The following is a 20,882-nucleotide window of genomic DNA, read 5'->3' on the forward strand; positions in this document are numbered from 1 at the left end:
TTGGGGATGAGGTGCAATTAGAATCCCTTGGTATGAAATTCCACATCTAAATTTGCCTACCCAAACAATAAAATGGATAGAATGGACTTTAACTCCATTTCAATCTATTCCAAAAACTCCAACCAAACGACCCCTAAAAGTTTTGATATCATTACCCTGTACAATTTTCCATCCAAAATTTTACGAATGCACGTTGTAGAACCCTCATATTTTAGTAAGGAAAAAACACTTTAATTAATAATCTCAACTATGGGCGATTTACTTTTTATAATCCTAACTAAGATTTTTATCTAACAATCCTAACTATGCTGTCAGTTTGCCTCCAATGGTCCCAACCGATTAATGACGAGTCAACAACCTATCATAACAGGTAACCATGACATGTATCAACACATGATTGGTCCAAAAAAAAAAATTTAAAAACATAAAAAAATAAAACAAAAAAAAGTCCCAGCCACCCTTTCCCCACCGTCAAATCCTAACCCCATCCCTAACTCGCCGAAAATCGACCAGGCACCCTCTCTTAACCACCCAAAACCGGCCAGCCGACCTTATACACCCCTTTGACCCACCCCGATCCCAAAACCACCCACCCACCCACCCAACCTAATCCCCAAAAACCACCAACCCATCCAGTAAACAAAGTGGTGATTTTTAGGGTCAGGGTTGGCTGAGAGGTGGGTCAAAGGGGGTGTAGAGGGTCGACCGACCGATTTTGGTGGTTAAGGGGGGTGGCCGGCCGATTTCCGACGAGGTTAGGGGTTGGGTTAGTCGGTTTGGTGGTTTTTGGGGGTCGGGGTTGGCTGGGTGGGTGGTTTTGGGGGGTCGAGGGTAGGTCAAAAGGGTATAGGGCCGACCGGTTTCCGGTGAGGTTAGGGGTGGGATTAGGGTTTGACGTTGGGAAAAGGTGGCTGGGAATTTTGGGTTTTTATTTATTTATTTATTTATGCTTTTTAAATTTTGGACCAATCAGGTGTTGACACGTGGCTATGCACCCCCCTCCCTACAAAAAAAGCTTTTTCTGCAGGTTACCGGTCAGGGACCATTTGAGCCAAACTAACAACATAATAGGGATTATTAGATAATAAAACTTAGTTAGGATTTTTAAAAGTAAATCGCTTATAATTAGAATTATTAAAGTGCATTTTTCATTTTAAAAATAAGCTACTTATTATTCTTATTTTCTTTAAGGAAAAATGAGCTAGTTATTTTTATAAGCGAGTATAGGGTTTGTTTTCAATCCATTCTCTATTTCTCTATTTCTCAAATTAAAAATATCACAATCAAACAGTAGTAATTAAAAATATTCTCTAATTCCTGCTACTCCAGTTCCTGGACATGGCTTTGATCTTTTGCAGTTCGAGCATTGCACCTATCACACCAACACATATTTCCGGTTTAAAGCCTTCAGATTACGAACTGAAACCTAGGAATGTCCGCCCATTACAGGTATATTTATTTACTGAATGTATTTCTTAATTGAATTTTGTGGTTTAACTTTTGTGTTATAACTGTTCTTTAAAATCTGGAAGATTTATAGAAGTTGCTTAGGAGAAATTCGTGGACTTTAATGCAAAACTAAATTTGATTGAGGTTCAAAACAAGCATCTGGGAGTTTTTATGAAATGTAATTACATATATGGTGACATGGTGTTGTAAATTTTATTTTCTTAAATTGTTTTTTTTTTGGGTGCAAAAATATATTAAGTCTTACTGGTAATAGTAAAGAGGCTGTTAATTAGGATAATGAAGTTATTAATCAAAGGAAACATTGGTTTTTGGAGTTGATTGAATGTAGTTTATTTACTGTAAAATAAATTTAAATTTATATAATCTTCTTGTTGGTGTTAAATGTTTGGATTCCTGGATCATATTTTGTATGTTTATCTTCAGAGTGAATTGTGGGTGTGGATTAGATGTTGAATTATTGTCGAAATGTGGTTGGACAAGCTGACATCTTGGATGTTTTAAATGGCAATTTAGTATTGGAGGTGTGGGTTAGAAACTGGAATTACTGTTAATCACGGCTGATTAATTGTGGTGGATTGGAAGGAGAGGATGTGTGTGAAAAGATAGACTTATTATGTATGGAGGAATGGGAGAGATTTTCGAAGGCAGAGGGTTCGGTAGACTTTTATAGTTTTATGACAATAGGTTGAGCAAAGACGTGTTTATAGAGCTGTCAAAACCAACCCGAATTGTTCCAAACTGTTTTGAAAAGGAACCAAACTGCTAAGAACCTGTTTTTTGAAAATCGAAAACCGACCCGTCCCAATTTTTTAAAACTCAGAAACTGAGCCAAACCTAAACCGTTAATGACCGGTACCCAAAATCAAGCCGAACCGTTAAAACCTAAAGCTGAAAACCCGAACCGATTGTGTCTGAACCCGATAGTAACCCGACCCATTTTAAACCAAAACCGTTTAAACCCGATACAACCCGTAACTCGTTATGACCGAACTGTTAACCCCTATAACTCGTTATATTTGAACCATTTACAACCCGTAACCTGTTGTGACCGAAATATTTACAACTCATAACTTGTTATGACCGAACCGTTTACAATCCGTAACTTTAATACTCATGGTAAGAGTACATCTTTAATTCTTTTATCTCCAATTTCTAGTAAAAAAGATTGGACAAATTAAAGTTTGTTGCTGGAAGATGGTTAGAGTTTTCATCAACTCAAAGCGTATGTCAGCTTACTAAGCAAATATTCGAGGAACTTCTAGCGTGTAGTTGGACAATTACTTTACCGACATCTTAAGTGGACTAAGATATGTTCTTAATTAAATTCATGCCTTTGTTATTTAGTGTTGACAACTTGACATTATGAACAACCCTAGGCCAAGTAGCGAATTTTAACAATTTTTAAAGTGATATTAGCAATTTTGGTTAGTGCATTAATTTTGAAATTGTAGTTGTGGACTAGAAAATTCCTAAAAAAAATTATAGAGTAATTAAGTAACAACATCACAATATATGAGAACAAATAAAACTTTTAAAAAGATACTCCCTCCGCTTTTTTTTAAAAGCTAGAGTTGCTAGTGTGTGGAGTTTTATGAGCTTCAGATATTATTTTAAGAAGTAAGTGAAAATATTTTATTGTAAACATTGAAAAGTGGAAGATTAAAATTTTATGTTTTAAGTGACCAGAATTGTTGAAAGGGGGTGGGGGTTGGGTGTTGGGTGTCCTGCAAATTACAACTAAGCCAAAAAAATAAAATAAAAGCGCCACTTTAATATTTCCAACCAAAAAGTTCGGCGGTAATCCAAATTTATAATTGAACAAGTTTCACAATTCAATTTTGAACCAAAAATTTCAAAAAACCGCTCAAACTCTGAAATTAACATATTTTGAATTTTCATTTGAAAATTTGCTTGTTATGGATGACTTCAAAAACATTCTTGTAATAGTTCTTTGTGGATTTATTATCCACTTAACACTATCTTGCTCGCCATGACAGCTTTTTAAGGGCGTGTAAGATGTGTATAGGAAAAAACCTCACATTGGATCAAATAAACAAGGCTTTTATTTTTTATGGCCAAGATCATCATATGTCACAGCAATGCAATAAAACCAACCAGTACTAACAGAGCAAAACAAGAAGGCAGGTCTGAAATTTTGTTTGGAATCTATCAATGAAAGCGCATTTGATACCTCACAAAGTATTTTTTAAGAGGCCATAAAGTCTCAAACATAAAAAAAAAACTAGCAAAAGACCCCAAAAATTCCATGGCAAAAGTACTGTGGCTAAAATAAAGCAAAAGCATCAGAAACAATAGCATCATGTGTACAAGAACATTAGCAGCAAGCAAGTGACAGTGGTAGCAGCAAGAAGTGGTGGCGGCGACAACATCAATGCGCAATACTAATTTGATGTTGCACTTTCAATTGACACTTCATTACTAATTACAAGAACATCTTTATTAATATCAATTTTATAACCAAGACACCAATTTTAGGTGGTTACTAACATCTCAACATTTTTAGGAAGAAGAGCACCCTTATACTTCAACAAAATACGACTTCCCATGCTAAATGAAGATTCAGATGCAACAAATGTTATAGGTTTGGCCAAAACATCTCAAGCAATATAAGATAATGTAGGATACAACTCAACTTTACCTTTCCAAAACCAGAGAATATCAAAGTTTTCCCTCGTTGCTACTTTTGTTTAAGGTAGAGCCAAATAAGAATTAAGATCAACCGTTAGGCTCCTCATTGAATTATCATCATCATCGATAGCACCACACTTCTAAAATAATTATGATAAGAAAGGGAAAAAAATACAATTTTTAATAAATTTATAAAAAATAAGGCATGCAAAATCATTTATAAACTAATACACATAGATATTCAATGCTGACAATGCAAGAAATCGACCCTCGTCGTTATCACCATTATCAAATTCATTAAAGGCTTTACTTGTTGGTTGATTTTTTTCCCTTAAGCTAGAAGTGGGAGGTTGAATAGAATCGAAAGAATACGTATAAGTAGGAGCATCCTTTACCTTTTTTTACCTTTGCGTCAACGACTTTTCCAACGTAAAACAAGTTGTACAATTGCCTCACACGTTGTTACTTATAGCGAGGGTCAAGAACAACAACAATTGCGAGAATTAAAGAATAGCTCTCCCAATAATTTTCAAACTTCTCCAGCATCATTGATGCCATAGGATGCAAACTTAGGATGTTTATGGGCTTCATTGATATAATACTTAATAAGAAGCACATTCTCAAAATACAAGTTAATCTACTCATGTATGTTGTAAAATGACAAGAGAAAGTTGCGTGCATTTTGAATAGTCTCCAACTCATCATCATCATCATCCACCTCCAAAAATCTACTGATATATGTTTTGATTGCAGGCTTAGCTTGTAAAGCTTTTTAAAGCATTAGATAGGTGGCATTTCATCGAGTAACAACATTAAGATACAATTTACCTTTAAATACACATTTAATGTAAAAAACAACTTGCCTAAATTGAGTAAGCCTAGAATCAGAGTCATTATATATTTGACCACTTCATGCAACTTATAAACACTTTCATTAACAAGCTCTAAACCTTTTGTGACAATTAGATTCAATACATGAGCACAACAACGAGCATAGAAAAATTTGCCTCCACGAGGAAGAGGAGATAATTTCATGACATCTTTCCTAAGCAAACCAACCATCACATCCATAGAACGGACATTATTATTAGTCATAGAGAAAATTTTAATCTGATGGTTTCATTATTTAATCAAATTAAAACAAAATTTTCTACCTCTAATCTAGAATGGGGAGGTTGACAATATCACTAATTCAGAAATTGAGATATGAGATTCTAATCATCATCCACATAATGAGCAGTCAAAGTAAGGTAGCCACGATTAGTATAGGCAGTCCACAAATCACAACTAAAACTAACCTTGTTACAGATTTTACCCAAATTATCAAACAATATGGCTTGGAATTTGTCATGCTCAACAATACAATACTTAAGAATAGTGTTCCTACAAATATGTTTCACATTCTTATTCAAGTAAGAAATTGCTTCCCTAAAATTTTAATGCTGAACCATTCGTAAAGGATATGCATGATAAGTAATAGCTTTAGCCCACTTACTTAACCAAAATTTTTGATCAAAAGAAGATATAGGTTGATCAAATGCAGAATTTATTTCCATTTTAGGTGCATGAGAACATACTTTAACATGATATTAACATGTTGAAGTACCCATGGTAGATTCTGCTTTGATATCTTATCCACAGTAATTACGCGTAGCATGTAGCATAAGTGGTAGTTGGTTTTTCATTTTTATGGAATTTTACCATAAAACCTTTCTGATAGAGTGAAATGTTTCCAGACTTTCGATCTTCGTCCGCGAGAACCACCATTAGAAGTACGGGCGCTACCTCTAATAACCTGTAGATTTGGGGGAGTAATAGTAGTGCATTGGTTCTCTACTGTTTGATTTTGAGACTCCACTCTTTCATAATATGTCTCTTGCATCATAAAATTCACATTGACCATTCATTACTACAAAACAATTATAAAGAGAAAAGATAGAAAATCAGTAACCAAATCACAAATTATTCCAAAATAAGTCACATTGTTCATGTTATTATGAACATTCATATTGACCATTCATTACTACAAAACAATTATAAAGAGAAAAGATTGAAAATCAGTAACCAAATCACAAATTATTCCAAAATAAGTCACATTGTTCATGTTATTATGAACTTCAAAAATAACACAAAAAAAGTGGTATTCCAAAATGTAAAGACTTATATTTTGAGACAGTGGAGTCTCAAAATCAAACAGTAAACTAATCTAATGCGATACTGTTACTCCCCCAAATCTACAAGTTGATGGAGGTAGTGCCCGTATTACTAAAGGTGGTTCTCGCGGACGAAGATCGGAATTCTGGCATTTTTCTATCTTGAAAGGTTTGATGGTAAAATTCCTAAAATAAATGAAAAATCAATCACCACTTATGCTACGTGCAATTACTATGGAGCAAATATCAAAGAAGAATTTTCTATGGGTAATTCAACATGTAAATATCATGTTAAAGTTTATCCTCATGCACCTAAAATGAAAATAGATTCTGCTTTTGATTAATCTATATTTTCTTTTGATAAAATCTTTGGTTGAGTAAGTGGGCTAAAGCTGTTATTTGTCATGCATATCCTTTATGAATAGTTAGTATCAATATTTTAGGGAAGCAATTTCTTACTTGAATAAGAATGTGGAACGTATTATAGTAACACTATTCTTAAGTATTGTATTAATGAGCATGACAAATTTAAAGCTATGTTGTTTGATAATTTGGGTAAAATTAATAGCAAAGTTAGTTTTACTTGTGATTTGTGGACTACCTGTACTTATCGTGACTACCTTACTTTGGCTACTCATTATATGGTTGATGATTGGAATCTAAGTCTCAAATTTTAAATTTCAGATATTGTCAACTTCCCTATTCTGGTTTAGAGGTGGAAGAGTTTGTTTTTAATTTGACTAAAGAATGAAACCTTTGAAATAAAGTTTTCTCTATGACTGTTGATCTTAGGTAAGATGTCATGAATTTTTTTCCTCTTCCTTGTGGAGGCAAAATTTTCTATGTTCGTTGCTGTGCTCATGTATTGAATCTGATTGTGAGAAAAGGTTTAGAGTTTGTTGATAAAAGTGTTTATAAGTTGCGTGAAGTGGTCAAATATATTGATGGCTCTGATTTTAGGCTTACTCAATTTGAGTAAGCTGTATTTAACGTTAAATGTGCGTTTAAAGGTAAATTGTATCTTGATGTTGTTACCTCATGGAATGTCACCATTCTGATGCTTCAAAAAGCTTTACAAGCTAAGTCTGCAATAAAAAATATATCAGTAGATTTTTGGGGGGGATTATAAACTCACTGATGATGAGTTGGAGACAATTCAAAATGTATGTGACTTTCTCTTGCAATTTTATAACATTACTGCTTTGTTTTCAGTCCTACTGCTAACTTGTATTTTGAGAATGTGCTTATTGGGTCTTATATCAATGAAGTCCATAAACATCCTAAGCTTGCACCTATGGCATCAATGATGCTGGAGAAGTTTGAGAATTATTGGAAGAGCTATTCTTATATTCTTTTAATTCTTGACCCTCGTTATAAGATTCAACGTATGAGGCAATTGTATAACTTGTTTTACGTTGGAGAGGCCGTTTACTAATATGTATTCTTTCTGTTATGCTCAACCTCCCACTTTTAGCTCAAGGGAGACACCCTATAATGAATTTGATAATGGTGATGACGACAAATGTCGGTTTCTTGCATTGTCAGCTGCATATAAGGTGAATATTTGTGTTAATTAGTTTATCAATGAGTTTGCATGTCTTATCTTTTATAAATTTATTAAAACCTGTGTTTTTTTCCCTTTCTTTTGATCATTATTTTAGAAGTGTGTTGCTACCGATGATGATGATGATTCAATGAGGAGTCTAACGGTTGATCTTGATGCTTATTTGGTTCTACTGCAAACAAAAGTAGCAACAGGGGAAAACATTGATAATTCTCCAGTTTTGGAAAGGTAGGGTTAAGTTGAGTTGTATCCTACATTATCTCGTGTTGCTAGAGATGTTTTGGCCATTCTTATAACTTCTGTTGCATCTGAATCTTCATTTAGCATGGGAGGTTGTATTTTGAGGAAGTAAAGGGGTGCTCTTCTTCCCAAAAATGTTGAGATGTTAGTAACCACCTAAAATTGGTGTCTTGGTTATGATACTGATATCGATGAAGATGTTCTTGTAATTGGTGATGAAGTGTTAAATGAAAGTGCAACATCAAATTAGTATTGCTTGTTGATGTTGTCGCTGCCACCACTTGCTGCCGCTAATACTGTCACTTGCTTGGTGCTAATGTTTTTGGACACATGTTGTTTCTGCTGCTTTTGCTTTATTTTTGCCATAGTATTTTTTGCCATTGAATTTTTGGGGTATCTACTTGCTGGCATTATTTTAATGTTTGAGAATTTGTGGCCTTTTGAAAAATACTTTGTGGGGATATCAAATGTACTTTCGTTGATAGTTTCCAAACAAAATTTCAGACACGCCTTCTTGATTTGCGTTGTTAGTACTGGTTTCATTGCATTGCTGTGACGTATGATGATTTTGGCCTTAAAAAAGTCTTGTTCTCTGATCCAAAGTGAGGTTTTTTCTGGATGAAATACTCATCTTGCATGCCCTTAAAAACTTGAGGATCGAAGCGGCCACATAGATAAATAGATTAGCTTTGGGGGTGGGGGTGGGGGTGGGAGGGGGGTGGGGTGGTGGAGAGGAGGGTCTATTGCATATCTAAATATGTCATGGATTAGTAAATTAACTTTCTATACTAGGTTTTTTATTTGTTTTTGGATAAACGCGCTATCTTCACACTTGTCAATGCATGACTTCATCCATTAATATCTTTGATTATCATTTTATCTATTAGTAAAATTATAAATGTCCAATAATTTGAAATGTACATTGGGATTTATCTAACAAGATCTCATATGACTATGCTTTTCTTAAGTATAAACACTATAAAATAAAGAGAGTGAATAGTGTAAAAGATTTATCTTAAAAAATAATAAACAGAGGTAAGTATAACTTTCACGGTGTAATAGAATCCCCTCCCTCAAATGGTACCACCATCTGTACTTTGTTTCCTAAACATGAATATTTGGGGCAACATCTAGAAAGGCTGATGTATAGTGTGGATAGAAGCGTGATTTGTCGGAAAACAGTTTTGATTGCTTTTTTAGTTGATAGCTGTTAAAATCTTGTTTTTACGTACTTTACAATGTACTTTGGTATATCCAACTGGTCAGCAGAATGTCACAATAATGTGACTTGGAATTTCAGGGTTATGACAAACAGGCTAATATTCTTGTTCTGTATGTTAAACTTTACACCATTCTTGTTGATGGTGGTTTACTGCTTGTTGAAGGTAAGGTGTAAGGGGAAATCAGAACTGGAAACATCCAAGGGACTCTGTTTTACTCGAAGAGATGTGATGATTTGTTTGACCACTTTGTCAGCAAGTGGGATTGGACTATCATCATCACCTGAAATTGCTGAAGCACGCATTACAAAGAAAGAAATGCGTCGGAAAATCAAAGAGAAGCTTGAAATGTTGAGAGAAAAAGCTGGCCTTTCAAAGCAAAAAGATAACAAGGAAACACCACCCTCCACAGAGTATATCCTTCCACTAGTTCCATCTCCTTTTCCACTTCCAAATCCCCCTATGGGATTGGAAAAGTCACTAGTAGAAACTACTTTTTTATAATTACTAGTTGAAATGGAATTGTAAAATTTCATTCTCAAACATGCATGCCTGTTGCTAGTTTAGCAGGCTTGTTCAGCTGTTTACTGGAGTTTCCCTTTATGGGTACTGATGGTTAGTCCTCTTCTGTAGTGACAGCTTTACTGTAACGGTGTAACCTCAGTCGCTAAAAACTTTAGTTCTGTACATAAAAATCCCATTGCAAAATTAGGGAACTTTCTTTGTAAATATCAACTGTTAGAATGTCCCTTTATGGGTACTGATGGTTAGTTCCCTTCTGTAGTGACAGCTTTACTGTAACGGTGTAACCTCAGTTGCTAAAATCTTTAGTTCTTTACATAAATATCCCATTGAAAAATTAGGGAACTTTCTGTTAGATATTAACTGTTAGAATGTCGGCAATATGCACACTTTTGGAGATAGATTAGAAGTTGTATGCTGTTATGATTCACCTATATATATTCATATCTTGGCTTCTGTAGGTTCTGTCGGGCTTTGAAAAAGATTAGTGTTGATGATGGATGTTCTCCTTATCTGCCTGTTTGTTAAGATTAAGTTTATCTTATCTTTCTAGGGAAAGATCTGACAAGTTATAACTTCCAGGAATAAATTGCTCTCTGTTGGCCTGCCCCAAAGCTGGTCAATTTATCAAGGTATTTTTTGTTTAAATTTGCTAATTAGGTGTTGGCTATGCAGGTAAGCCTTTGTATCAGGCTAAAACATAGTGATTGTTCAGTTAGCCGCAAATAGTCAGTTTACATGGAGTTGTAATTCTGTCAATTATCACCGGGTTGATCATCAATAGATCTTTTAGTTAGGAGGGCATTAGATAATAACTTTCCATGTACACTTAGGATTTTGTTCATTGTAACGTTATGGGGACTATGGAAAACAAGGAATGCAAGATGCTTCAAAGGAGCTATGGGAACTAAAAGCTTAGTGACGGAGTTTATAAATCAAGCAATGAAAGACCATGAGACTTTTGTAGAACAAGCTACCACAACAAGTGAGTTGGAGGCTACTAGTAGGGACAATCCTATCATTCCCCTGGGTTTCAATCATGTGTTTCTTGGAAAGGAAAAGATCGGTTATGCTGATTTCATTGTGGAAGCTGATGGCTCCTGGGATAAGAAGTTTTTGAGAGCAGGGATTGGTTGGGCAGTCAAGACTAATCTCCAAGGCTATTCACTCGATGAGGGCGGAAAACACGGTGCTGCATCGTTAGTAGTGCAATGTGAGGCTTGGGCTTGCCTTGAAGTAATGAAATGGGCTAGAGCTAGAGGTAGGCAAGGAATCCTACTTTTATCCGACTTTCTGTCCCTCCTAAGTAACTTACAGGACAACCCTGGCAAGGAGATCTCGATAATCTGGCTATTACAGGAGTTGAGGGAAGTGGGGGCTTGGTTCCAAAGATGCACGATTTTAAAAGTCTCTAGAGATCAGGTTCAAAGGGCCAATGACATTGCAAAAAGATGTTGGCTTACCCTTTTTAATTTGGAGCAATGTTGTTTGTCTCTCCTTTGCTGTTGTAAAAAAAAAAAGTCAACCAAACTACATTTTACCAAAATTTTTATTACCTGCACAGTTATATACTTATATCAACTACAAGAATAATTATGTTATTGCATTGAATGTCGCAGTGTCATGTCTTCATTATCAGAGTTAAGCTCACGGTGAGAACAATTGGGAACTCACCAGCATTTGAGGTCATGGTAGTGTGCAGAGGATTCTGAGTCTCTGATTCTGTATCGGGTTTTATCAGGAAGGATACTGTTATTCTGTAAGTTATACTTGTGAAAAATCAAAACTCATTGCCCAATGTATCATATAAGATTATATAAATGACCTACTTTTTTTGACAAGATATAAATGACCTACTTAAAAGCAGCCATATGATAACAATGGAAAGAATTACAAACTCAGATGAAATTGACAAACACTAGTTTAAATGTTAAATACAATATACATCTCTTCAAATTCACAACAAACTCCTTAACACTGGAAAAAAAAAAACAGCTAGTAAATCTTTATTAAAACACAATCATAAAACTGGCCAATGATATATCATCTGCACTGCCTCTTCTCTAGCCAAGGAAAGCAACCAAAGCAAGTGGCAAACCAATAATCAAAGGAGCCACACTTGAAAGCCCTGCGGCTCCATTGCTACCAGCCGGAGTAGACGAAGATGGAGTGGTTGATCCTGAGGGCGTAGGTGTTGATGATGGGGTAGTTGATCCTCCGGACGCTTTGGCAGTTACTTGTAGCTTCATGCCTCCAGAACAATGTCCAGGGGTGCCACAAATGAAGTATGCTGGACCCTCCTTTAAAGTAATGGTGGTTTTTCCATCAGTGTGTGTTTCAAGGGCATTGCTAGAAGCACAACTGTCGTAGGCACTTTTGCTTACTTCTTCCACATTGTGTGTCCCATCGTAGGTAAAAGCTGGTATAATCACAACCGATTCCATATAGTAATTAGTTATTTATACGAGTGTTTTATGTAAGAATGCAAAGCTATAAGTTTTCAATGATCACGCCGATGTTTCATCAAATTAAAATTCTCATCTAATCCTTTTTACTGACCTAAGTCGTGTTACTAGTCAATAATCGTTCGGCCTAGAGTAGTTGTCACATTAGTCTAATCTATCGTGATTAGTTCAAGGGTGTAACATAATACTGAAAACTAACACTTTGCACATCAGGTACTTGGGAATAGATGAGAGGATAAGGGAATCTCTACCCCCAAGTACCCTGACTTGGTAGAATTCGGACTCCAAATCTTTAGGACATGAGGTAAAAGGCTTATCAAATGAGCCAACACTTTGTTGATAGTATTATTATTATAATTATAGATGGAAATACACGAGAAGATTAGATACGTATTCTCAAACATTATTATAGATATGATTTCTCCCTTCAAACAAAAAATACTAGTATAAAAATATAGATATGATTATTGAAGGAGGGTTAGACTAGGGGAGAATAATATATATTGCACTATTTTTACAGTGACTAGTTTTATTTTTGGTTGGACAGCCATTAGCTTGCATTATTAATGTTTGATACAAACAAGGAAGTATGATTATCTTTCATTTTCAGTAACAATAAGATGAGGACGACTTAAGATAAATATAACTTAGAACTTACGACATTAAAAAAAGGACAACTTTAAAGTCAACTAGCATATTATAGATTCAATGACTAGTGGGGTGATAATAAGCTACATACTAGACTAATGAAAAATGACAAGCCACCCCTTATCTTAATCTTGTCGAATGTCAATTAATTATTCTATTAAACATAAATCCGCTTAATTAAAAAAAAGAGCCGGTTGTATTAAATACTTCTTTATACTTTATTTATTAATTTATTTATTTATCATTTTTTTTATTGAGTCATATTAAACATATACTTCCTTTGTTTTGTAATAATTACAATGTTTTCCTTTTACATCGCTTTTATAATATTTGCAACACTTCCTTATTTGGTAAAGACCCATTATTTTTCAGTATTATTTTTATTAATTTTCTATCTTAGTAACCCTATTTTCACAAATATTTTATACATCTTTCTCTTACCAACCTCACTTCAACTATTATTATTGTTGTTGTTGTTGTTGATGTTGTTGTTGTTGATGTTGTTGTTATTATATTTCTCTTCTACTAACTAATAACTATACTTTATATTATTGGCTCCGTCTTTTTGAAATGCATTACTTGTATTTACACATTTGTCGAGACATAACTTTTTCCATCAATATTTTCTTATTAGATATTAGAAAAAATTATAATTAAATTAAATTGTAAAAGTAGACACTGTGACTGATCCAACAACATAATACACGATAACATTTATTTATTATATGTTAGTTAAATAATTAAAAAAAAACAATAGATGAATAGTGTAAAAACTCAAGTGATGCATTTAAATTATATGTTACTAATTTAAATAGAACGGTTTGTCTAATGTGTTCCCATGGTCACATTTTAAAGGTTGGGAGAGAATTGCATAATCACATGTCAAAACTATTATATAGATTTCACTACTTTAGGCTCAAGTTAATTTATGTGAGTAGCAGGTATGCTTAAGAAATAAAGTGTATAGGAAATCTTCTAGATTTATAATTATAAACCAAAGGGAGAGAAAACTTACTAAGCGTATCACCAGCATTTAGCGATTTGGTGGTCCATGACGAGTAGTCAGTGCCTAAGCTCCATGTAACGGGGTAGTCCATGGCAAAGACCACCGGTGCAGCCATCAGGATCACTAGAAACACCGCTGCAAACGCCATCTCTCTCGCTCTCGCTCTCGCTCTCGATGTATATAATGCAAATTAAATGGTACAAGTCTAGAAGAGAAGCTAAAAAAAGGTGTACTATATCTATATGTTTATCTTCAATGGGGCTGCATGTAACATTATATAGGAAAAACTGGTCTTAAAATGACAGCGAAAACTAGGATTTGAACATGATTATTTATTAGTTGGCTATAATGATGTTTATCCAACTAATAATATTAATTAAATACAACATCATTGTATAAACCAATTGAAACACGACTTTCACATAAATCTAAAGACATTCAACTTTTGGTTGGTAGCTGTTATTCCTTTACCTAATATGCACGTTTGAGTAATGATTCTAGACTCTACTAACTTCGTACCAACTACTATGCATATTAGTATAATTTACTAACTTCTCAAAATTTTAATCCTTTTGACTTGAAAATAGGTAACCTCCATGATGTAACATGGTGTGCACGTCTTAAGGCGTCGTCCTATGAAAATTTCTATTATTCATTCATAGTACGTAGCTAGAGTTGCGACTTGCTAGACGCCTTTATATTGTATGATTATTCTTACCTATTGTTCCTATTGTTATATGATGATGTTATACGATAAGAATTTTCTTTGTACTTGCTTTTCATCGTCTTCGAAACAAATCTTATAACATTATTACCTTTATTTGAAAATATCAAGTAGTAAGTACTCTCTCCAACAAACTCTTTTATTTATTTATTTTTATTTTTATTATTATTATTATTATTATTATTATTATTATTATTATTATTGTGTCATCTGCAATCTTGCATAATTTTTAATTTGTATTGTATAAAATTATAAAAATTTAATATTTGAAAAATATAATTTGAGACGAATTAAATAAGATTGAAGAATCTTTAATAACAAGATCCTAAATAATTACTTTTTTTTTATTTTTTTTTATTTTGAAAACTAAATACTTTTTCTTAAGGTAATGTATTATGAAGGCATTGCAGCCTTTTTAAAAAATGATATCCGCCGCTTACTTTCAAAAAATAAAATAAAATAAAATAAAGGCATTGCAGCCTTTAGGGCTTAGAACATAAAGCCATGTTCAGCAAAAAAAAAAAAGAAAAAAAAAAACCATGTTCAATTCACCTTATTTTTTACTTATTTCAAATTAAAAAAAATAAGTTTAGATCAGAAATAATAAATTTTGACATGTTTTATTATTTTATGTGTGGTGTTTTTATCGCTAAATATCTTTAATTTCATAATTAAAAAATTATGAGAATTACCTATTATTAATAAATGTATTACGAATCTAACAAGACTCAACTTGATATATTTTTGCTTTAAAGATAATCGTACACATAAGATTAAAGTTTGGTCAAACTAGACAATCAAATAAGATCAAATCATATGAGATCATATCATATCATATCATATTGAATCAGATCATATCAAACCAGATTAGTTCATATCATAAGCAAAAATAAGGTGAACTAAACAAGCCCTAAGTATTTAAATCATATCATAAATTAATACAAAGTTTAAATTTTAGAATGCACCACATCGTGTAATTAATGTTTTGTTTGGCTAATTATTTCTACTTTTAGGTTCTTATTATCATGTGCAACCTTTGGTATTTATCTTTTTTTATACATAAATGCAATTTCACTGACAAATTTGATTAAATTTTGATTCCAAATGGAACAAATAATTATAGACCAAGCTACGGTAAAGGAGTATCCCCCGAAATAAAAGTCAAAGATGGGCCTTGAAATCAAAATGTCAATACTATTTAAGATTAAAAGACTTGTGTTTTACCATGTTAATAGATTAAACCCCTTGCAATGCACGATTTATAAATAATTATAATGACAATAAATTTTATAAAAAAAAATTGATATAAAATATTAAGAATAGACTCAATATTTAAAAGTATGAAATATATGTGAAAGAAAATAATTAAATATGTAATAATTATAATGGGCAATTTGATACGGAGTATTTAAAGAAGTTTATTTTAGATTTTGTACAAAGTAAAAGTCCTAATTTAGATACAAATAAGTTTTTTTTAGTAAGTAATTTGGGAGGGAAAACTTTTTATATTATTGTGCCAAGTGTCCCTCTAAATTTCGCCTTTAGTATAATGTAATTGACAGGTAATCGTCCTAAAGGTTTGGGTGGCCTAGAAATTCGGGCCTCAGGTTTCTTTAATGAAACATCTATATAGGGGTGAGCAAAAATTCCAGGTACTCGAAATTGGAACCGGAACCGGAACCGGTTAGAAACTAGCGAGTCCGAGACGGGGATTGGACCCAACGGTTCCAATTCCGGGTAAAAAATTAAGGAACCAGTTACAACCGGTTCCAATTCTAATTCTCAATTGGACCCGGAATCGGTTGGGTACCAGGTTACCCAATATATATTAAACTAAATATATTTAAAAAACAAAAACATGTTGAATATATCTAGTTAGTAAAATAAAAAAATATATTATTAATACATAACATAAATAAAATAGCTTCATGCATATATAAATATAATTATTAAATGCTAAAAATGAAAATGGATTAAAATAAGTATTATAATTTGTATAAAATTTTAACAATTATGTACATAAGTGGGTACCTGGAACCAGAACCGGTACCTGGCGGTTCCGGTTCCAATTCTAATTCCTAAATTTTAGGTCCAGTTGAAATGGTTCCAATTCCAATTCCGAATTTTAGGATTCAGTTCCAACCAATTCCAGGTCCAGTTCCTAAAATTTTGATCGGGTGGTTTGCTCACCCCTAAATTTCTATACTAATATATTATACGACGTTCTTGAGAATTTTTATGTGCTACTTAGAACTTCTTGTGTCACGCTATGTTACTTACACAACCTCTCAGTATGCCACATTACTACTCAATCGACAATCATTATGCCACGTCACACAATCAACCAATATTACTTAATATAAAAACATAAGGATAAGGAGATTTAAACACTCAACTTTTTATAAGAAAGATGATTATTTAACCATCTAAGCCAATTATCAACCATGTTGTAAAAATGAAAATAAATGTATATAATAGCAAATCACAAGGTCTATTAAAAAAAGGAAAAAAGACACCATAAATATTAATACATATAATCACAAGGTTTTATCAAAATAGCAGCCCGGTGCAATGCCCAAACCACACACTAGTTACTCTTTTAACCCTCAGCTAGTTCTCTCTAGGGTTATGGCGAGTTTCCACCATTGTTATTATGTTCGTCTAGTAAAGGTTCCTCTCCTACTCAAAGAGGGTCTTGGGGTAGGAAATGATTAAAAAAAAGATGGTTGAAAGATTCCTAAAGGGCTAGCAATGCTTGGAAGGTAGGATCAAGTGAAAGGATTAAGGCCTAAATTACCTCATACAAAAAATGATTATTTTTTATATTGGAAATACCATCTCTCAAGGAAGTTACAACCAAGACATGCTTTTCAAACCCGATAGTTGGATTCTGAAGAAGGGATCTTTTCTACTAGGATCAAAAGTTTCTTAAGGTCATATGGAAACTTGATATACTTCCAAAATGGAAAGTTTTCCTTAGGAAATTAAATTGTTTTATAATGGTCTATCGACAACATTTAACTTATCAACGCGAGGTACACTGGTCTCAACTATATGTGGTTAAAAAAAAAAAAAAAAGGATGCATAACAAATTGTTAGGTTTTGCAACATAGCAAAAATAGCCTAGTTAAACTGCAGTTTGGCGCTTTGCTTAATACATGAATCTACTCCATTATGACAATTGATTCATAGATATATCCTACTTGTTTACAGCAAGGATGGTACCAACCAAAGAATTGTTATTTTTAAAACAATTTTGTGGAGTCTCTGGATTATTGAGAGAAATAGAAGAGTTTTTGAAGGAACCAGGGGGATTTATTGTTGAACTGCAACATTTAAAAAATGAAGCCACCAAGCAAATATAAGTTCAATTTACGCCCAAAGTCAGAATGTGCGTACAAATAAATAGGGGTAAGCAAGAATTCTGGGTACCTGGTTCCACCGATTTGGACCCAAAGGACCAAGTTTGAACCAGTTCTGGATCTAAGTCCTAAATTTTAAGACTTCGTTCCCGGTGGGTACTCGGTTTAAAAAGGTCCATATCCAAGTACCTGGTTCAAAATCGGTTAATCAAGTGCTAATAATGATTGGGTTTAAATTTTAGGGAATAAATAATCTATTGCAGCCCATTAGTTTAGGTTCAATATCTCCCACTAGAGGTGTCCACCGTGCGAGTCGTGCGAGCTGGGTTAGGGTTAGGTGGGTCGCGGGTTGGGGTTTCATGACACACGGCACGACACACGTAGGGTGGGGTGGGCCGGGTCGTGGGTTGGGTCGGAGAAGTTGGACACACTAGGGTTAGGTTCGTGGGTTAGACGAGTCGTGGGTGGGTCGAGCTGGGTTTGTGGGTTAGACGGATCGTGGGTGGGTCGAGCTGGGTTTGTGGGTTAGACGGGTCATGGGTGGGTCGAGCTAGGTTCGTGGGTTAGACGGGTCAAGGTGGGTTAGTGAGTTAGGGTGGGTCGAAGGGTGGGTTAGTGGGTTAGGGTCGGGTGGGTTTGTGGGTTAGGTGGGTTAGAGTCGGGTGGGTTAGTGGGTTAGGGTCGGGTGGGTTTGTGGGTTAGGTGGGTTAGGGTCGGGTGGGTTTGTGGGTTAGGGTCGGGTGGGTTCGTGGGTTAGGGTCGGGTGGGTTGTGTGGTGTTTTAATTTTTACAAAATTAACAATTTGATGGCTTGCTCTTAATTAAGATGCCTACGTATCCTTATATTATAAAATAAGGAATCAAAGCCAGCGTAGTTCTTATATTGTACTTCTTTTGAAATTTGGGGGGGGGGGGGCTTGGACCTATCTTTAGAAAACTAAAATTTAATTTTGCAATTAAATTGTAATTTTCGAAAAATAAGTTGCCTACGTATCCCGAAAGAATCAAAGCCCACGTAGTTCTTAGCGTACCTGATTTAGACTTTTCTAGCCACCCATGTTTGTTGCATCATCATCCCCGGAAGCTGCATCATCCGTTGACGACTCCAATATCATCACAGGATCATCTTCATCGTCTTCGTCTTCCTTTAAACCTTGAGTTCTTCTTTCAGCTTGATCCCAATCTTTCTTACAAACACAAATTTGAATGCTTTCCGGAGTTAAGCGAGATCTTTTTTCATCTAACACTCTTCTACCTGCACTAAAAGCAGACTCGGAAGCAACAGATGAAGCGGGAACTGCAAGTATATCTTTTGCAATTCTCGCCAATATAGGAAAACTTTTTTTATGTTCTTGCCACCATTTTATAATTTGAAAGTTGTTGTTGGTCTCATGTTGATATGACAAATAATCATTAATAGCAAGTGTTGAAGAAGATGATGATGAGAATGATGTAGATGCTTTGTGTTTTTTTTTCATAACTTTATCAAGAAAACCAAATCTAGAATCGGAAGTGCTAGTAGTAGTTGGTGTTGCCAAATCAAAACCATAAATAGATGCATAATGATCATAAAGGTCTCCCAAAACAGATTTGCATTTGTTAATATATTCACTAACATCATAATCGATACTTAAACTTGTATAATAAAATTCTAAAAGATTTTCCAAACCTTCAGCTTTGACACCGGGGTCAAGAATAGCAGCAATTCCATAAATGATTGGAAATTCACTAAAATAAGTATGCCACTTACGTTTCATGCTATCAAGAACGGGACGAAGTCCATCAATCTTCATATGCTCTTCGATGGTGTGAACAACTTTAACACACTCAATTATGACTAAATGAACGTTAGGCTCATAAATATAAGAGAAAATATGAGTTGCACTATCAAAAGCATTTAAAACATCACGAACAAAAGAAGCATTAGTCCAATGACTTTCGGTTATTAACTCAGTAGGATCAACACGAGTCTCATTGTAAAGTTGGGTCAAAATATCACGATACTTTATAGCATCACTCAACAACTTGAAAGTAGAATTCCAACGGGTAGGGGTATCAATAGACCATTGTCTTTTCTTAAGACCTCTCTCTTTACACATAGCTATGTACTTTCTTCTAACTGACTGAGTAATCCTAATCCATTTTATAACTGTTCTAATTGGGTTTAGCAATGGTTGCAACTCAGCGAGACCCTCTTGAACAGACAAATTCAAAATATGAGCACAACATCTAACATGCAAGAGACTACCACCCAACAACAAATTCAACTCGGAGTCATTTTTCAAATAGTCAATACACTTTGTGTTTGCAGTTGCATTATCAAGAGACAAAGAAAAAACTTTATTATTCAAGTGAAATTCTTTTAAACAATCCAAAATACGAACTTTGATGTTAAAACCGGTATGCCTTTCTTCCATAGCTTGAAAACATAGTATACGTTTTTGAATAAACCAATCATCATCCACCCAATGAGCAGTAATGCAAAGAAAAGGTTCGCCAAAACTAGAAGTCCATGTATCACTTGTAAAACTAACACGACCATCAAAAGTACGAAATAATTCAATCAAACCACTCCTATACTTATAATAAGAAGTTTGTGTATAACGTCTTAGGGTATTTCGGGGGACACGAGTAAATGCAGGTTGTAATGCAACTTTATTAAAATGCTCAACGTTTGCATTTTCACCGTAACTAAAAGGGTATTCATTAGCAATAACTAAAGTACTCATTTCATCAATCATTCTATCTTTATTATAAATGAAAGGTGTACCTCCGCCGGGTTGGTTCATGTATCCACCCAATTTTGTTTGGACGCCACCCCCCGAAGGACGGGGGCCATTTTCGAACAAGTCGTGTTTA

The 20,882-nt window shown here is 34.3% G+C and overlaps 2 protein-coding genes across 3 annotated transcripts; one reads left to right on the forward strand and one right to left on the reverse strand.

Moving 5' to 3' along the window:
* Positions 1 to 1,213: 1,213 nt before the first annotated feature.
* On the forward strand, positions 1,214 to 10,300 carry LOC110694449. Of its 2 annotated transcripts, none has more exons than XM_021871620.1 (3): positions 1,214 to 1,449; positions 7,934 to 8,064; positions 9,462 to 10,300. In XM_021871620.1, the coding sequence occupies exons 1-3, from the start codon at positions 1,339 to 1,341 to the stop codon at positions 9,463 to 9,465; spliced, it is 246 nt and encodes an 81-aa protein (XP_021727312.1). In that variant the 5' UTR covers positions 1,214 to 1,338; the 3' UTR covers positions 9,466 to 10,300. The 2 variants fall into 2 exon arrangements, with proteins under 2 accessions (XP_021727312.1, XP_021727311.1); XM_021871619.1 differs by having other exon boundaries at positions 9,467 to 10,300.
* A 1,367-nt stretch (positions 10,301 to 11,667) lies between these two features.
* On the reverse strand, positions 11,668 to 14,236 carry LOC110694450 (uclacyanin-2-like). The gene is made up of 2 exons (XM_021871621.1): positions 13,947 to 14,236; positions 11,668 to 12,237 (listed from the first exon to the last, which is right to left on the reverse strand). The coding sequence occupies exons 1-2, from the start codon at positions 14,083 to 14,085 to the stop codon at positions 11,882 to 11,884; spliced, it is 495 nt and encodes a 164-aa protein (XP_021727313.1). The 5' UTR covers positions 14,086 to 14,236; the 3' UTR covers positions 11,668 to 11,881.
* Between the last annotated feature and the right edge of the window lie 6,646 nt (positions 14,237 to 20,882).

Source organism: Chenopodium quinoa, unplaced genomic scaffold (assembly GCF_001683475.1).
Source record: "Chenopodium quinoa cultivar QQ74 unplaced genomic scaffold, ASM168347v1, whole genome shotgun sequence".
Taxonomy (NCBI): domain Eukaryota; kingdom Viridiplantae; phylum Streptophyta; class Magnoliopsida; order Caryophyllales; family Amaranthaceae; genus Chenopodium; species Chenopodium quinoa.